The sequence below is a fragment of the Heterodontus francisci genome, chromosome 4 (assembly GCF_036365525.1).
Source record: "Heterodontus francisci isolate sHetFra1 chromosome 4, sHetFra1.hap1, whole genome shotgun sequence".
Taxonomy (NCBI): Eukaryota; Metazoa; Chordata; class Chondrichthyes; order Heterodontiformes; family Heterodontidae; genus Heterodontus; species Heterodontus francisci.
Window position 1 is genome coordinate 109,327,787 of NC_090374.1, and position 13,586 is coordinate 109,341,372.

Consider the following 13,586-nt stretch of genomic DNA (forward strand, 5'->3'; position numbering starts at 1 on the left):
ATATAATTTATAACAGAGAGTGAGAGAGAGAGACCAGCAGGGAATGTTTTCGTTCAAATTCGGACAACTTAATACATAAGCTGTATTAAATATTATTAGCATTTAATCAGTATTTGTAAGGCTTACTAATAGTAGTAAGGTTTATTAGAATAGGCAAGCTTTAATAGCATTGGTAAGATCTATTACTAGTAGGAAGGTCTACATATCTGTGTAAATCAAGAAAAGTATAATGTTAGTTAAAGTTCTTTGGGCCTCCTTATCTCGAGAGACAATGGATACGCGCCTGGAGGTGGTCAGTGGTGTGTGGAGCAGCGCCTGGAGTGGCTATAAAGGCCAATTCTAGAGTGACAGGCTTTTCCACAGGTGCTGCAGAGAAATTTGTTTGTCGGGGCTGTTGCACAGTTGGCTCTCCCCTTGCGCCTCTGCCTTTTTTCCTGCCAACTACTAAGTCTCTTCGACTCGCCACATTTTAGCCCCATCTTTATGGCTGCCCGCCAGTTCTGGCGAACGCTGGCAACTGACTCCCACGACTTGTGATCAATGTCACAGGATTTCATGTCGCGTTTGCAGATGTCTTTATATACTAGCATTTAATAAGCACAGAATAATTTCTACGTATCGTAGAATTTACTAACTCAATTAAGAAAGTAATTAAAGTAAATTAACTAATAGCATAAGTAACAATGTCAGGAAACTATAGACCAGTTAGTTTAACATCTGTCGTTGGGAAATTGTTAGAATCCATTATTAAGGAAGTAATAACAGGACATTTAGAAAGTCAAAACGCAATCCATCAGAGTCAGCATGGTTTTATGAAGGGTAAATCGTGTTTGACTAATTTGCTAGAGTTCTTCGAAGATGTAACAAGTAAAGTGGATAATGGGAATCCATGTAGTATATCTGGACTTCCAGAAGGCATTTGATAAGGTGCCACACAAAAGGTGTGCCACACACGGTAAGATCACATGGGGTTAGGGGTAATTTATTAGCTTGGATAGAGGATTGGCTAACCAACAGAAAACAGAGAGTTGGGATAAATGGGTCCTTTTCTGGTTGGCAAGATGTAACTAGTGGGGTGCCACAGGGTTCGGTCCTCAGGCCCCAACTATTTACAATGGCTGCAATTGCTGACAATGCAACCACAATGGCGTTGCAGTGGCACGTGTGCCAGTGCAGTCTGTGCCACTAAAACGTCACAGTCTGCGAAGTCAGGCAGCTGCCAGGACTAAAGATGGCGCTGCTCAAATAATCACACGAAGGCAATCTAAACACGTGGCAGCACACAATGGCCGGAGGGAGGGAGGGAGCGGGCCGGGGAGAGAGGGGCTGTCGGGGGGGTGGTGGGGCGGGGGGGGGAAAGAGGAGAGCACACCCGCCACCACCAAGGTTCTCAGCCACGCTCCCCCACTGCACGTGCGCCAACCAGTCCTGGCAATGCGGAACACAGCGTGCGCGCAGATTGGCACAGTCTGATGATATCAGCTGCCAGCTGCGTTGTCAATAATCATTTTGATTTACAATCTATATTAATAACTTGGATACAGAGATAGAAGGTACTATAGCCAAATTTGAAGATGACACTAAAATAGGTGGGATGGTAAGTTGCAATAATGAAATAAGAAATTTACAAATGGATATGGATAGGTTAGGTGAATGGGCCAAAATTTGGCAGATGGAGTTTAACATGGATAAGTGTGAGGTTATCCATTTTGGTCAGAAGAATAGAAAGGCAAATTATCTAAATGGAGAGAAACTTCAGAGTGCTTCGGTACAGAGGGATCTGGGTGTCCTCATGCATGAGTCGCAGAAAACTAGTATACAGCAGGTAATAAGGAAGGCAAATGGAATTTTGGCATTTATTGCTAAAGGAATAGAGTATAAAAGTCGGGAAGTGTTGCTGCAACTGTACAAGACATTAGTGAGACCACACCTGGAGCATTGTGTACAGTTTTGGTCCCCTTACTTGAGGAGAGATGTGGTTACATTGGAGGCAGTGCAGAGGAGGTTCACTAGATTGATTCCAGAGATGAGGGGTTTGTCTTATGAAGAGAGATTGAGCAGTTTAGGCCTTTACTCTCTAGAGTTTAGAAGAATATGAGATCTAATTGAGGTATATATGATGTTTAAGGGGATTGACAAAGTAGACGTAGAGATGATGTTTCCTCTGGTGGGGCAATCTAGAACGAGAGGTCATAGTTTTAGAATAAAGGGTAGCAGATTTAAAACAGAGATAAGGAGAAATTACTTCTCTCAAAGGTTCATGAGTCTGTGGAATTCACTAGCCCAGAATGCGGTGGATGCTGGGACGTTGAGTAAATTTAAGGAGGAGACAGACAGATTTTTAATTCGTAAAGGGTTGAAGGGTTATGGAGAACGGGCAGGAAAGTGGAGTTGAGGCCGAGATGAGATCAACCATGATTTTGTTGAATGGCGGAGCGGACTCGAGGGGCTGAATTGCCTACTCCTGCTTCTAGTTCTTATGTTCTTATGACAGGTGTTATGTTGCAGCTGCTGTACGTGGGAGCTCCTGGATGCCAAGGCGATCCAGAACAAACACATCTGCAGAAAGTGTGAGCAGCTAAAGGAATTCTGGATCAGGATTATTGATCTGGAAGCCGAACTGCAAACAGTGCACAACATAAAGGAGGGGATGAAATACCTGGACACTTTGTTCTGGAGGACGGTCACACCTTTTAGAACAGGGTCATCTGTTTTGATCTGCAGTGAGGGACAAGAGGATGTGACCGTGAGTGAGGCAGGTAAAGGGACCGAGCAGACAGTAGTGGAGGAGCCTCAGACTTTGCAATTGTCAAACAGGTTTGAGGTGCTCTCAACCTGTGGGGATGAAAGCGAGATCTGCGAGGTGGATGAGCAGACTGGCCATGACACTGTGGTACAGGAAGCCATTCAAGTGGGGGGGAGCTAAAAGGAATGTAGTGATAATAGGGGATAGTATAGTGAGGGGGATTGACACTGTTCTGTGCAGCCAAGAGCGTGAGCCCAGAAGGCTGTGTTGCCTGCCTGATTCGGGACATCTGCTCAGGGCTGGACAGGAATTTGGAGTGGGAGGGAGAGGATCCAGTTGTCTTGGTCCCTGTAGGTACCAATGACATAGGTAGGACTAGAAGAGTTTCTGCTTTGACAGTATGAGGAGTTAGGCAACAAATTGAAAAGCAGAACCTCAAGGTTAATAATCTCTGGATTACTACCCAAGCCACATGCAAACTGACACAGGGCACATAAGATTTGTATTTGTGAAATGAATACATGGCTCAAAGACTGGTGTGGGAGAAGTGGGTGTCGGTTCGTGGGGCACTGGCACCTGTACTGGGGAAAGTGGGGGCCGTACCGTTGGGACGGACTGCACCTGAACAGTGCTGGGACCAGTCTTCTAGCAAACCGCATAACTAGGGAAGTAGAGAGGGCTTTAAACTAAACAAGGGGGGAGAGGAATCATGCTTGGGTAGATGTAGCAAATCAAGGGGTAGCATCAAGGCAGGAGAGCAGAATAGTAATATTGAAAATGAAGGTCGGAGAATGGCAGGAAAGAACAGAGAAAAAACCTAAAAACACACCAACTGTCAAGACTAGATGTTACAAAAATAACAAAAAGACTAAACTAAATGCTCTGTATCTGAATGCACGTAGCCTTCATAACAAAAGTAGACAAACTGATAGATTGTATTTATTTATTACAATGTGCACTGCTAGCCATTACAGAAACATGGCTGCAGGATGACAAGGAATGGGTCAATATTGAGGGGTATATAACATTCAAGAAGAATAGGAAGCTAGGTAAAGGGGTAGCACTGTTAATCTAGGATGGCTTTGGGACAATAGTTAGAGATGACCTTGGTTCAGAAGATTAGGATGTGGAATCGATTTGGGTGGACATGAGGAATAGTAGGGGAAAGAAGCCACTAGTGGGAGTGGTCTACAGACCCCCAAACAGTAATCACAATGTAGGACGAAGTAAAAAGAAATATTGGGTGCTTGTGATAAAGGGATGACAATAATCATGGGTGATTTTAATCTACATAAAAACTGGAAAAATCAGATTGGCAATAGTAGCCTGGATAGGGAGTTCAGAGAATGCTTTCGAGATAGTTTCTTAGAGCAGCACGTTCTTAGATTTGGTATTGTGTACCTTGACAGGATTAATTAATGACCTCAGAGTAAAGGCACCTCTAGGTAGCAGTGGCCACAATATGATTGAATTTTACATCCAGTTTGAAAGACAGAGGAGTGGGTCTAAGACTAATATTTTAAACTTAAATAAGGGCAACTATGTGAAAGCTGAGCTAGCTGAAGTGAACTGGGTTACTAGGCTAGGAGATAGATCAATAGAGAAGCAGTGGCAGACATTTAAGGGAATATTTCAGAAAACTCAGAATAGGTATATTCCTACTATAAAGAAAAATGCTAAGGTGAGGACCCACCATCTGTGGTTAACTAAAGAAGTTAGGGAAAGCATCAAACTTAAGGAAAAAGCATATAATTGTGCAAAGATGAGTGGCAGGTCAGATGATTGGTCAGAATATCGAGAACGACAGAAAATGACTAAAAGGTTAATCAGGAGAAAGAAATTAGAGTATGAGAGGAAGCTAGCTAGAAATGTAAAAATGGATAGCAAGAGTTTCTACAGGTATTTAAAAAGGAAAAGAGTAAGTAAAGTGAGTGTTGGTCCTCTAGAGAGTGAGAATGGGGAGTAAATAGTAGATAATAAGGAAATGGCAGATGAAATGAACAAATATTTTGCTTCTGTCTTCACTATACAAGATACTAAAAACATTCCAGTAATAGCTATAAATCAGGAGGTGAAAGGAAGAGAGGAACTTGGTGGAATTGCAATCACCAGGGAAGCGGTACTGACGAAACTAATGGAGCTGCGGGCTGACAAGTCCCCGCGTCCCAATAAGCTTCATCTTAGGGTCTTAAAAGAAGTGGCTAATGAGGTAGGAGATGCGTTGGTGTTAATTTTTCAAAATTCGCTAGATTCTGGAAAGGTTCCATCAGACTGGAAGGTCGCAAATATAACCCTTCTATTCAAGAAGTGGGGAGGGAGGTGGTGGGGAGGAGGCAGAAAACAGGTAACAATAGGCCAGTTAGCTTGACGTCTGTCATGGGGAAGGTGTTAGAATCGATCATTAAGGAGGCACTTAGAAAAACTCAAGATAATTGGGAATAGTCAGCATGGTTTTGTGAAAGGGAAATCATGTTTAACCAATTTATTGAATTCTTTGAAGGAGTAACATGCGCTGTGGATAAAAGGGAGCCCATTGACGTACTGTACTTGGATTTTCAGAAGGCATTTGACAAGGTGCCACATAAAAGATTATTACGCAAAGTAGGAGCTCATGGTGTAGGTGGTAACATATTAGCACGGAAAGATAAATGGCTGGCTGGCAGAAAAGAGAGTATGCCTAAATGGGTCCTTTTCTGATTGGCAGTATGTGACAAGTGGAGTCCCGCAAGGGTTCAAAGATTATTTGGGGTAGATGGGAGTGTGGAATTCGTGACAGAAACAGATCAGCCATGATCTTATTAAATGGCGGAGCAGGCTCGATGGGCTGAATGGCCTATTTCTGCTTCCAATTCGTATGGTCGTAGGAGATAGTTCGGGTACATTCAAGGTACATTCCCACGATGGGGAAAGGTAGGGCAAACAGATCCCGAGCTGCTTGGATGATGAAAGAGATGGAGAGCAAGATGAAGCAGAAAAAGGGTGCAATTGACAGATGTCAGGTGGATAATACAATTGAGAACCAGGTTGAATAAAGGATATTCAAAGGAGAAGTGAAAAAAAATGAGAAGCAAAGAAAGCTTATGAGAAGAGACTGGCAGCGAACATAAAAGGGAATCTAAAAATCTTCTACAGGCAAACAGTAAAAAGGTGGTAAAGGGGTGATAAAAGGAGTGGAACCTAAAAGAGGATTTAAGCATGGAGGCAAGGGGCATGGCCGAGGTACTAAATGAGTATTTTGCATCTGTCCTTACCAATGAAGATGATGCTGCCTAAGCCATGGTGAAAGAGGAGGTAGTTGAGATGCTTAATAGACTAAAAATTGATAAAAGAGGTATTAGATAGGTTAGCTGTACTTAAAGTTCATAAGTCACAGGTCCAGATGAGATGCATCCAAGGATACTGAGGGAAGCAAGGGTGGAAATTGTGGAGGCACGGCCATAATCTTCGAATCTTCCTTAGATATGGGTGATGCAGAGGACTGGAGAATTTCAAATATTATATCCTTATAGCCCAGCAATTACAGGCCAGCCACTTAGTTTCATCTGTGGTGGAAAAGCTTTTAGAAACAATAATTCCGGACAAAATTAATTGTCACTTGGACAAATGTGGATTAATTAAGGAAAGCCAGCATGGATTTGTTCAGGACTTGTTTTTTTAATCTAAATTGCTTGAGTTTTTTTGATGAAGTAACAGAGAGAGTTGATGAAGTTAATGCGGTTGATGTGGTGTACATGGAATTCCAAAAAGAATTTGATAAAAATGCCACATAACAGGTTTGTCAGCAAAGTTAGAGCCCATGGAATAAAAGGCACAGTAATAGCATGGATACAAAATTGGCTGAGTGACAAGAAACAGAGAGTAGTAGTGAACGGTTGTTTTTCGGACTGGAGGAAGGTATATAGTAGGGTTCCACAGGGGTCGGTGTTAGCACCCCTGCTTATCTTGATATATATTAATTACCTAGATTTGGGTGTACAGAGCACAATTTCAAAATTTACGGATGACACAAAACTTGGAACCATTGTGAACTGTGAGGAGGATAGTGATAAACGTCAAGAGGACATAGACAGATTGATGGAATTTAATGAAGAGTGTGACAGAAAGAACAGGGAGAGGCAACATAAATTAAAGGGTACAATTCTGAAGAGGGTGCAGGAGCAGAGGGACCTGGGGGCTATATGTGCACAAATCGTTGAAGGTTGCAGAGTAAGGTGAGGAAAGAGGTTAATAAAGCTTACGGGGATCCTGGGCTTTTTAAATAGGGGCACAGATTACAAGAACAAGGAAGTTATGATAAAGCTGTATAAAACACTGGTTTGGCTTCAACTGGAGTGTTGTGTCCAGTTCTGGGAAAGATGTGAAGGCAGGAGAGAGGGTGCAGAAAATATTCACAACAGTGGTTCCAGGGATGAAGAATTTCAGTTATGTGGATAGGCTGGAGAAGAGAGAGTAAGAGGAGATTTGACAGAGGTGCTCAAAATCATGAGGGGTTTGAACAGAGTAGATAGGGAAAAACTGTTCCCATTGGTGGAAGGATCCAGAACCAGAGAACACAGATTTAAGGTGATTGGAGAAAGAAGCAATGGCGACATGAGGAAAAACATTTTTTTTATGCAGTGAGTGGTTAGGATCTGGAATTCACTGTCAGAGTGTGGTGGAGGTAGATTCAAATCGAGGCCTTCAAAAGAGAATTGGGTAATTATCTGGAGAAAAGACTTACGTACATACAAACATACAAATTTGGAGCAGGAGTAGGCCACTTGGTCCCTCGAGCCTGCTCTGCCATTCAAGAAGATTATAGCTGATCTGATTGTAACCTCAACTCTACATTCCCGCCTACCCCCAATAACCTTTCACCCCCTTGCTCATCAAGAATTTATCTACCTCTGCCTTAAAAATATTCAAAGATTCTTCTTCCACCGCCTTTTGAGGAACAGAATTGCAAAGACTCACAACCCTCTGATAGAAAAAATTCTCCTCATCTCTGGCTTAAATGGGCGACCCCTTATTTTTAAACAGTGACCCTAGTTCTAGATACTCCTACAACAGGAAACATCCTTTCCACATCCACCCTATCAAGACTCCTCAGAATCTTATATGTTTCAAACAAGTCACCTCTTACAAGGCTATGGGGAAAAGACAGGGGAGTGGGACTAGGTGAGCTGCTCTAGTAGAGCTGGCACAGACACGACAGGCCAAATGGCCTCCTTCTGCGCTGTAACCATTTTAAGATTAATGATTCTGTAGTTATGAAAAGTAAGATGCCCAGTATTACCTGATTGTGGCATTATCCCAGGCCTCAAGTATCATGCAGCTATGACAAAATTGTAATAGGAAGTAATGCATGCAGCTGCAACACTTAAAATAGCCTGGTTGATGTCACATGGCATTGCATAGGAGTGAAAATCAGGCATAGTCTTCAGAATATCACCATAGCTGCTCGTTCCAAAACACAGCCAGAATCTAGTGTTGTCATTTATCTTGACTACTTCTTTGGGAGTACAGGACGTTCACAGGGAATATTGGCATCAGGCAATGTTCAAGTGTTTGCCCAGGCTCTCTGGGTTCCTCAGCTTTTATTTGTTCAACATGTCACCTTAACTCTTGCTCGATTTTGGGATCAAATCAGCTATGTTCACATTATGACTACTATTAAACTCTCATTGCAACTAATTACGAGAGAGACTAAATCTGACAATGCCCACCAAGAACACAACAGTAGACAGAGATCTAGTCTTCAGGTGAGACAGTGGGCAGGAAGTTATTGGGCTGGGGCATATGGATGCAATTAAATTACTATTTTAAATACTAATTCTGTCCCTACTTGCCTGTACTTTAATTTTAAACAGCAAAAAGCACAGCAATTTGAGAAGCAGAGTTGGAAAGAGTGCAAGAATTTCACTGATGTACATACAGGTTGTGGAGCTGGAAGATGTAAAACAGCGATGCTACAGCACCACCATTGGCACAAATAGGCAATTGCAGCAGCCAATTTACATAGGTAGTATACATTATAATTGCAGACAGAGGAATTTACAATGGAAGAGTTAACAGGTGCTTGATTATTATTTTTTTTATATATATAGTATTTTGCACAGAGACAAAGTAACAAATCTGTTTTTAAACAAGTGAAGTTTCCAGTTTAAACCTTACCTAATGAGTCAAAAGACTTCTCTGCTCGGATATATCCAACAATAACGATGCTGAGAATTTCCCCATAAAAATCTTCCTTGTAAGTATGAATAATGTGTGTTTCCTGAAAAAGAGTGAGAGAGTCAGGTTTAGAATATTAATCCAACAGCAGTTGTTAGAAAGAACAGAGAGACAATATAAAATAAAGGGTGTAATTCTAAAGGGGGTGCAGGAGCAGAGGGACCTGGGTATGTATGTGCATAAATCACTGAAGATGGCAGGACAGGTTGAGATAGTGATTAACAGTGCATACAACATCCTAGGCTTCATTAATAGGGGTAGAGTACAAAAGCAAGGAAGATATGTTAAACTTGTATAGAACACTGGTTCGGCCTCAACTGGAGTAGTGTCCCGTTCTGGGTGACACACTTTAGGAAAGATGTGAAGGCATTTGAGAGTGTGCAGAAAAAAATCATGAGAATGGTTCCAGGAATGAGGAACTTCAGTTATGTAGATAGATTGGAGAGGATGGGACTGCTTTCCTTGGAGAACAGAAGGTTGAGAGGATATTTGATAGAGGTTTTCAAAATCATGAGAAGTCTGGGCAGAGTAGACAGGGAAAAACTGTCCCCATTGGTGGAAGGATCGAGACAAGAAGGCACAGATTTAAGGTAATTGGTTAAAAAAAGCAATGGCAACATGAGCAAAAACTTTTTCGCACAGCGAGTGGTTAGGATCTGAGCAAACAAACAGAATGTGCTGGAGGCAGGTTCAATCAAGGCATTCTAAAGGGAATTGGATTATCTGAAAAGAAAGAATATGCAGGGCTACAGGAAGAAGGCAGGGGAATGGCACTGGGTAAATTGCTCTTTCGGAAAGTCAGTGCAGACATGATGGGCCGAATGGCCTCCTTTTGTGCTATAATGATTCTGTAATTGAAGATGGTTATTTCACAACATGAATCTGACTGTCCAACCAGTTTCATGGTAAAATTAAAGTGGAATTAAAGCTCAGGATCAAGACGTGAAAGGATTGGACTCAATGAATAGTGGGCATCTGACTCTTCAAACCTTCATTACTCTTTGATCATTCATTCATTCAGAAATTTCTACTGCATTCAGGAACTATTCATAACGACTTTAAGATGAGAAGCTGCCCACATCTTATCCCATAACAAATCCCAAACATCCATTACCCCTGTCCTTACCCACCTTTATTGCTCAAAGCCTCAAATTTAAAATCCTCATTCTTGTGTTTAAATATAGTAATGGCCTTGCTCTACCAAGATCTAACATCCTCCAACCCTACAATCACTCCTTCAAACTCTCTCAAAAGCAAAATACTGCAGATGCTAGAAATCTGAAATAAAACCAGAAAATGCCATAAACACTCAGCAGGTCTGGCAACATCTGCGGAGACAGAAACAAAGTTAACGTTTCAGGTCGCACTGGAAGAAGTTAGAGACTTAACAGTTTATAAGCAAGTACAGAGGCAAGGAAAGAAGGGGTAGGGAAGAGGTGAGGAAAAGGCATAAGGTCTGTGATAGGATAGAGGGTAGGAGTGATTGAATGAAAATGGTGCTGGTAATGGAAAAAGGAAAGAAATGAAAGATGGTCTAGAGGCACTTTAAATGGCACCAGCAGAACCATTATCAGCACTTGCTACCTGAAAAAATGGGAGCAGTGAAGCTGTTAAAATAATGCTGAGTCCTGAAAATTGTAAAATGCCTAATTGAAAGTTGAGATGCTGTCCCTCCAGCTTCACTGGAACAATGTAGGAAGCCAAGGATAGAAAGGTCAGTGGGAGTGGAATGGAGAATTAAAATGACAAGTGGCCGGAAGGTCAGGGTCATGCTAGCAGACTGAAATATGTTCTGCAAAGCGATCATCCAATCTACATTTGGTATCCCCAATGTAGAAGATCTTGTATTACGAGCAGCAAACAATATATGAAATAAAAGTACTTCATTGTTTCACTTGGAAGAAGTGTTTGGGGCCCTGGATGGTGGGAAGGGAGGAGATAAACTGGCAGGTGTTGCATCTCCTGCACTTTAATGGGAAGATGTCGCGGGAAGGGGAGTGGGTGTGATGGAAGAGTGGACCAAGGACAGTTCTATTACCACCTCGTTTTTCATTGTACCATAGTCCCTTTTGTCATTTAATGAATCCTGCCCTCCACCATATCATAGACCTTCCCCTTTTTTTCTTTCCTCCCCTTTCTGTTCGTGATTGGGAATCAGGTGGGAAAGTGGAGTTGAGGATCAGGATCAGCCATGATCTTATTAAATGGCAGAACAGGCTCGTGGGGCCAAATGGCCTATTACTGCTCCTATTTATTATCTTCTTATGATCTTGGCCTCTTGTGCATCCCCTCTACCCATTCCACAATTGGCATCTAGGCTTCATGCTCTTGAATTCCCTCCTTTTGCCTCTTCATCTCTTTTCTCCTTTAAAGCGCTCCTTAAAACTCATCTCTTGACCAAGCTTTTGATCACCCCTTCCAATATCGCCTTCCTTATCTCACCATCTCATAAGTACCCTGGGATGTTTTTCCACATTAAAGATGCTAAATAAATGCAAGGTGTTGTTGTTGGAATCCATTTGATTGATGCTGACTTCAGATAGGTATTGGTGAGATCACATCCAGAGTAATGTGTACAGCTTTGGTCTCCTTATTTGAGAAAGGATATAAATGCATTAGAGGCAGAGCAGAGAAGGTTCACTCGACTGACACCTGAGATGGTGGGGGGAGGTTATCTTATGAAGGAAGATTGGACAGGTGGGATCTGTATCCACTGGAGTTTAGAAGAATGAGAGGTGATCTGATTGAAACATACAAGAACCTGCTTGAGGGGACTTGACGGTGGATGTTCAAAGAATGTTTAACCTTGTGGGAGAGACTAGAACTAGGGGACAATTTAAAAATAAGAGGTCGCCCATTTAAGTAAGAGATGAGGAGAAAATTAGTCTCTCAGAGGGTTGGGAGTCTTTGGAACTCTCTTCCCTAGAGAGCGGTGGTGGCAGGATTTTTGAATAATTTTAAGACAGAGGTAGATAAATTCTTTACTAACAAGGGAGTCAAAGGGTATCGGGGGTAGGCGGGAAAGTGGAGTTGAGGCCACAATCAGATCCGCCATGATCTTATTAAATGGCCGAATAGCCTACTCCTGCTCCTAGTTTGTATGTTCATTAGACAGTCATCAGAGACTGGCTGGAATGCTATTACAAAGGTTTCCTTTTATCTATATTTATCAGTTTTTGTGAATTGCTAACTGTCTTCTTGAACGTGAAAGATCTTTGGCATTGGGACATGAATATCGTTGGTTGAATATTTGTCTAAGTCACAAGATCACAAAATAAAGATTGAGGAAGCCAATTATTAACCATCATTATTCAACCATCCAAAAAAAAAATTACTCCCATTACAGAATGCAATACGTTTCTTAAATAACTGCAAGATTTTTGCTTCCACTAATCAATGCAGAATTCTATTTCACGTTAGCCTTCTTGTCTCCCTCTTAGTTTACCCTATTTAACTGTGTGCCCCTACAAGATCCTTTCTTAGAATCCCCTTTCGAGGCTGAAGAATCCAAATTTCTCTAGTTTTGTTTGGGGGTGGGGGGGGGGGGTTGTAAGGATCAGCCTCACTGCTCTTTTCTGTACTACCTCTAGGGATCAAATGGCTCCTTGTGCTTCACTGACCAAAACTGATCAAAGTACTCAAGAATACAGTCTGACCAAAGTGGTACAGTTTTAGCATCAGCTGTGGTTCAGCTGGTTATGGGTTCAAGTCCCACTCCAGGACTCGAGACAAAAATCAAGGCTGACACTTCAGTGTAGTACTGAGAGAGTGCTGCACTGTTGGAGGTGCCATCTTTTGGATGAGACGTTAAACCGAGGCCCCATCTGCCCTTGCAGTTGGACGTAAAAGATCCTATGGCACCATTTCGAAGAAGGAGAGTTATCCCCAGTGTCCAAGTCATTATTTATCCCTCAATCAACACCACAAAAACAAATTATCTGGTTATTATCACATTGCTGTTTGTGGGAGCTTGCTATGCACAAATTGGGTGCTATGTTTCCTACCTTACAACAGTGACTACACTCCAAAAGTAACTCATTGGCTGTAAAGCGCTTTTGGACATCCTGTGGTCGTGAAAGGCCCAAGTCTTTCTTTTATCTAGTCTGTGCTGGCATATAAAAGAGTTGATCTCAACTTCATCTTTAAAATGCCAACCAGTTTATAAATTAGAAGCGGTACATTCAACATCCCTTGGACATTTCAATCAGAAATATCCTCACTGTCCCAGATAACACTCCAGAAATAAGTACCACCTACTTCCTAGCCTTTAGAAATTTCTTCATCATTCTTAACTTTGAAATCTCAATGCTTTTATAGCAATGCCTCATGTCAATCTTTAACAGTCTTTTTGGATTTATGGGTACATATGCCATAAGGCTTTTCACAGTACACCTGCAGTGCCATTTTATCAAAACAAGGTCAAGATCAGGCAAGATCTTTATCTTCTGAAGCTTTATTAGATAGTGCTCACGAGGCTATAACAGATAATCCTCAAGTTTACTTCTGAGAAAAAACACCTTGTTAAATTGCATCATGTAACTTGCACACCATTTGCCAATTACTCAAATGAATTCTGGCTGTTTAAAAATCTTAACCCAAATTTAAATGTACTGTAGAAATTAATCGC

General features: G+C 41.8%; 1 protein-coding gene across 1 annotated transcript in view; it reads right to left on the minus strand.

Moving 5' to 3' along the window:
• Window positions 1–13,586, minus strand: part of rfk (riboflavin kinase) — a 42,602-nt gene that overhangs the window by 19,277 nt on the left and 9,739 nt on the right. The window contains exon 3 of the mRNA XM_068029983.1: window positions 8,900–9,002. Coding sequence (XP_067886084.1) covers window positions 8,900–9,002 — 103 coding nt within the window. The remainder of the gene's footprint in view (window positions 1–8,899; window positions 9,003–13,586) is intronic.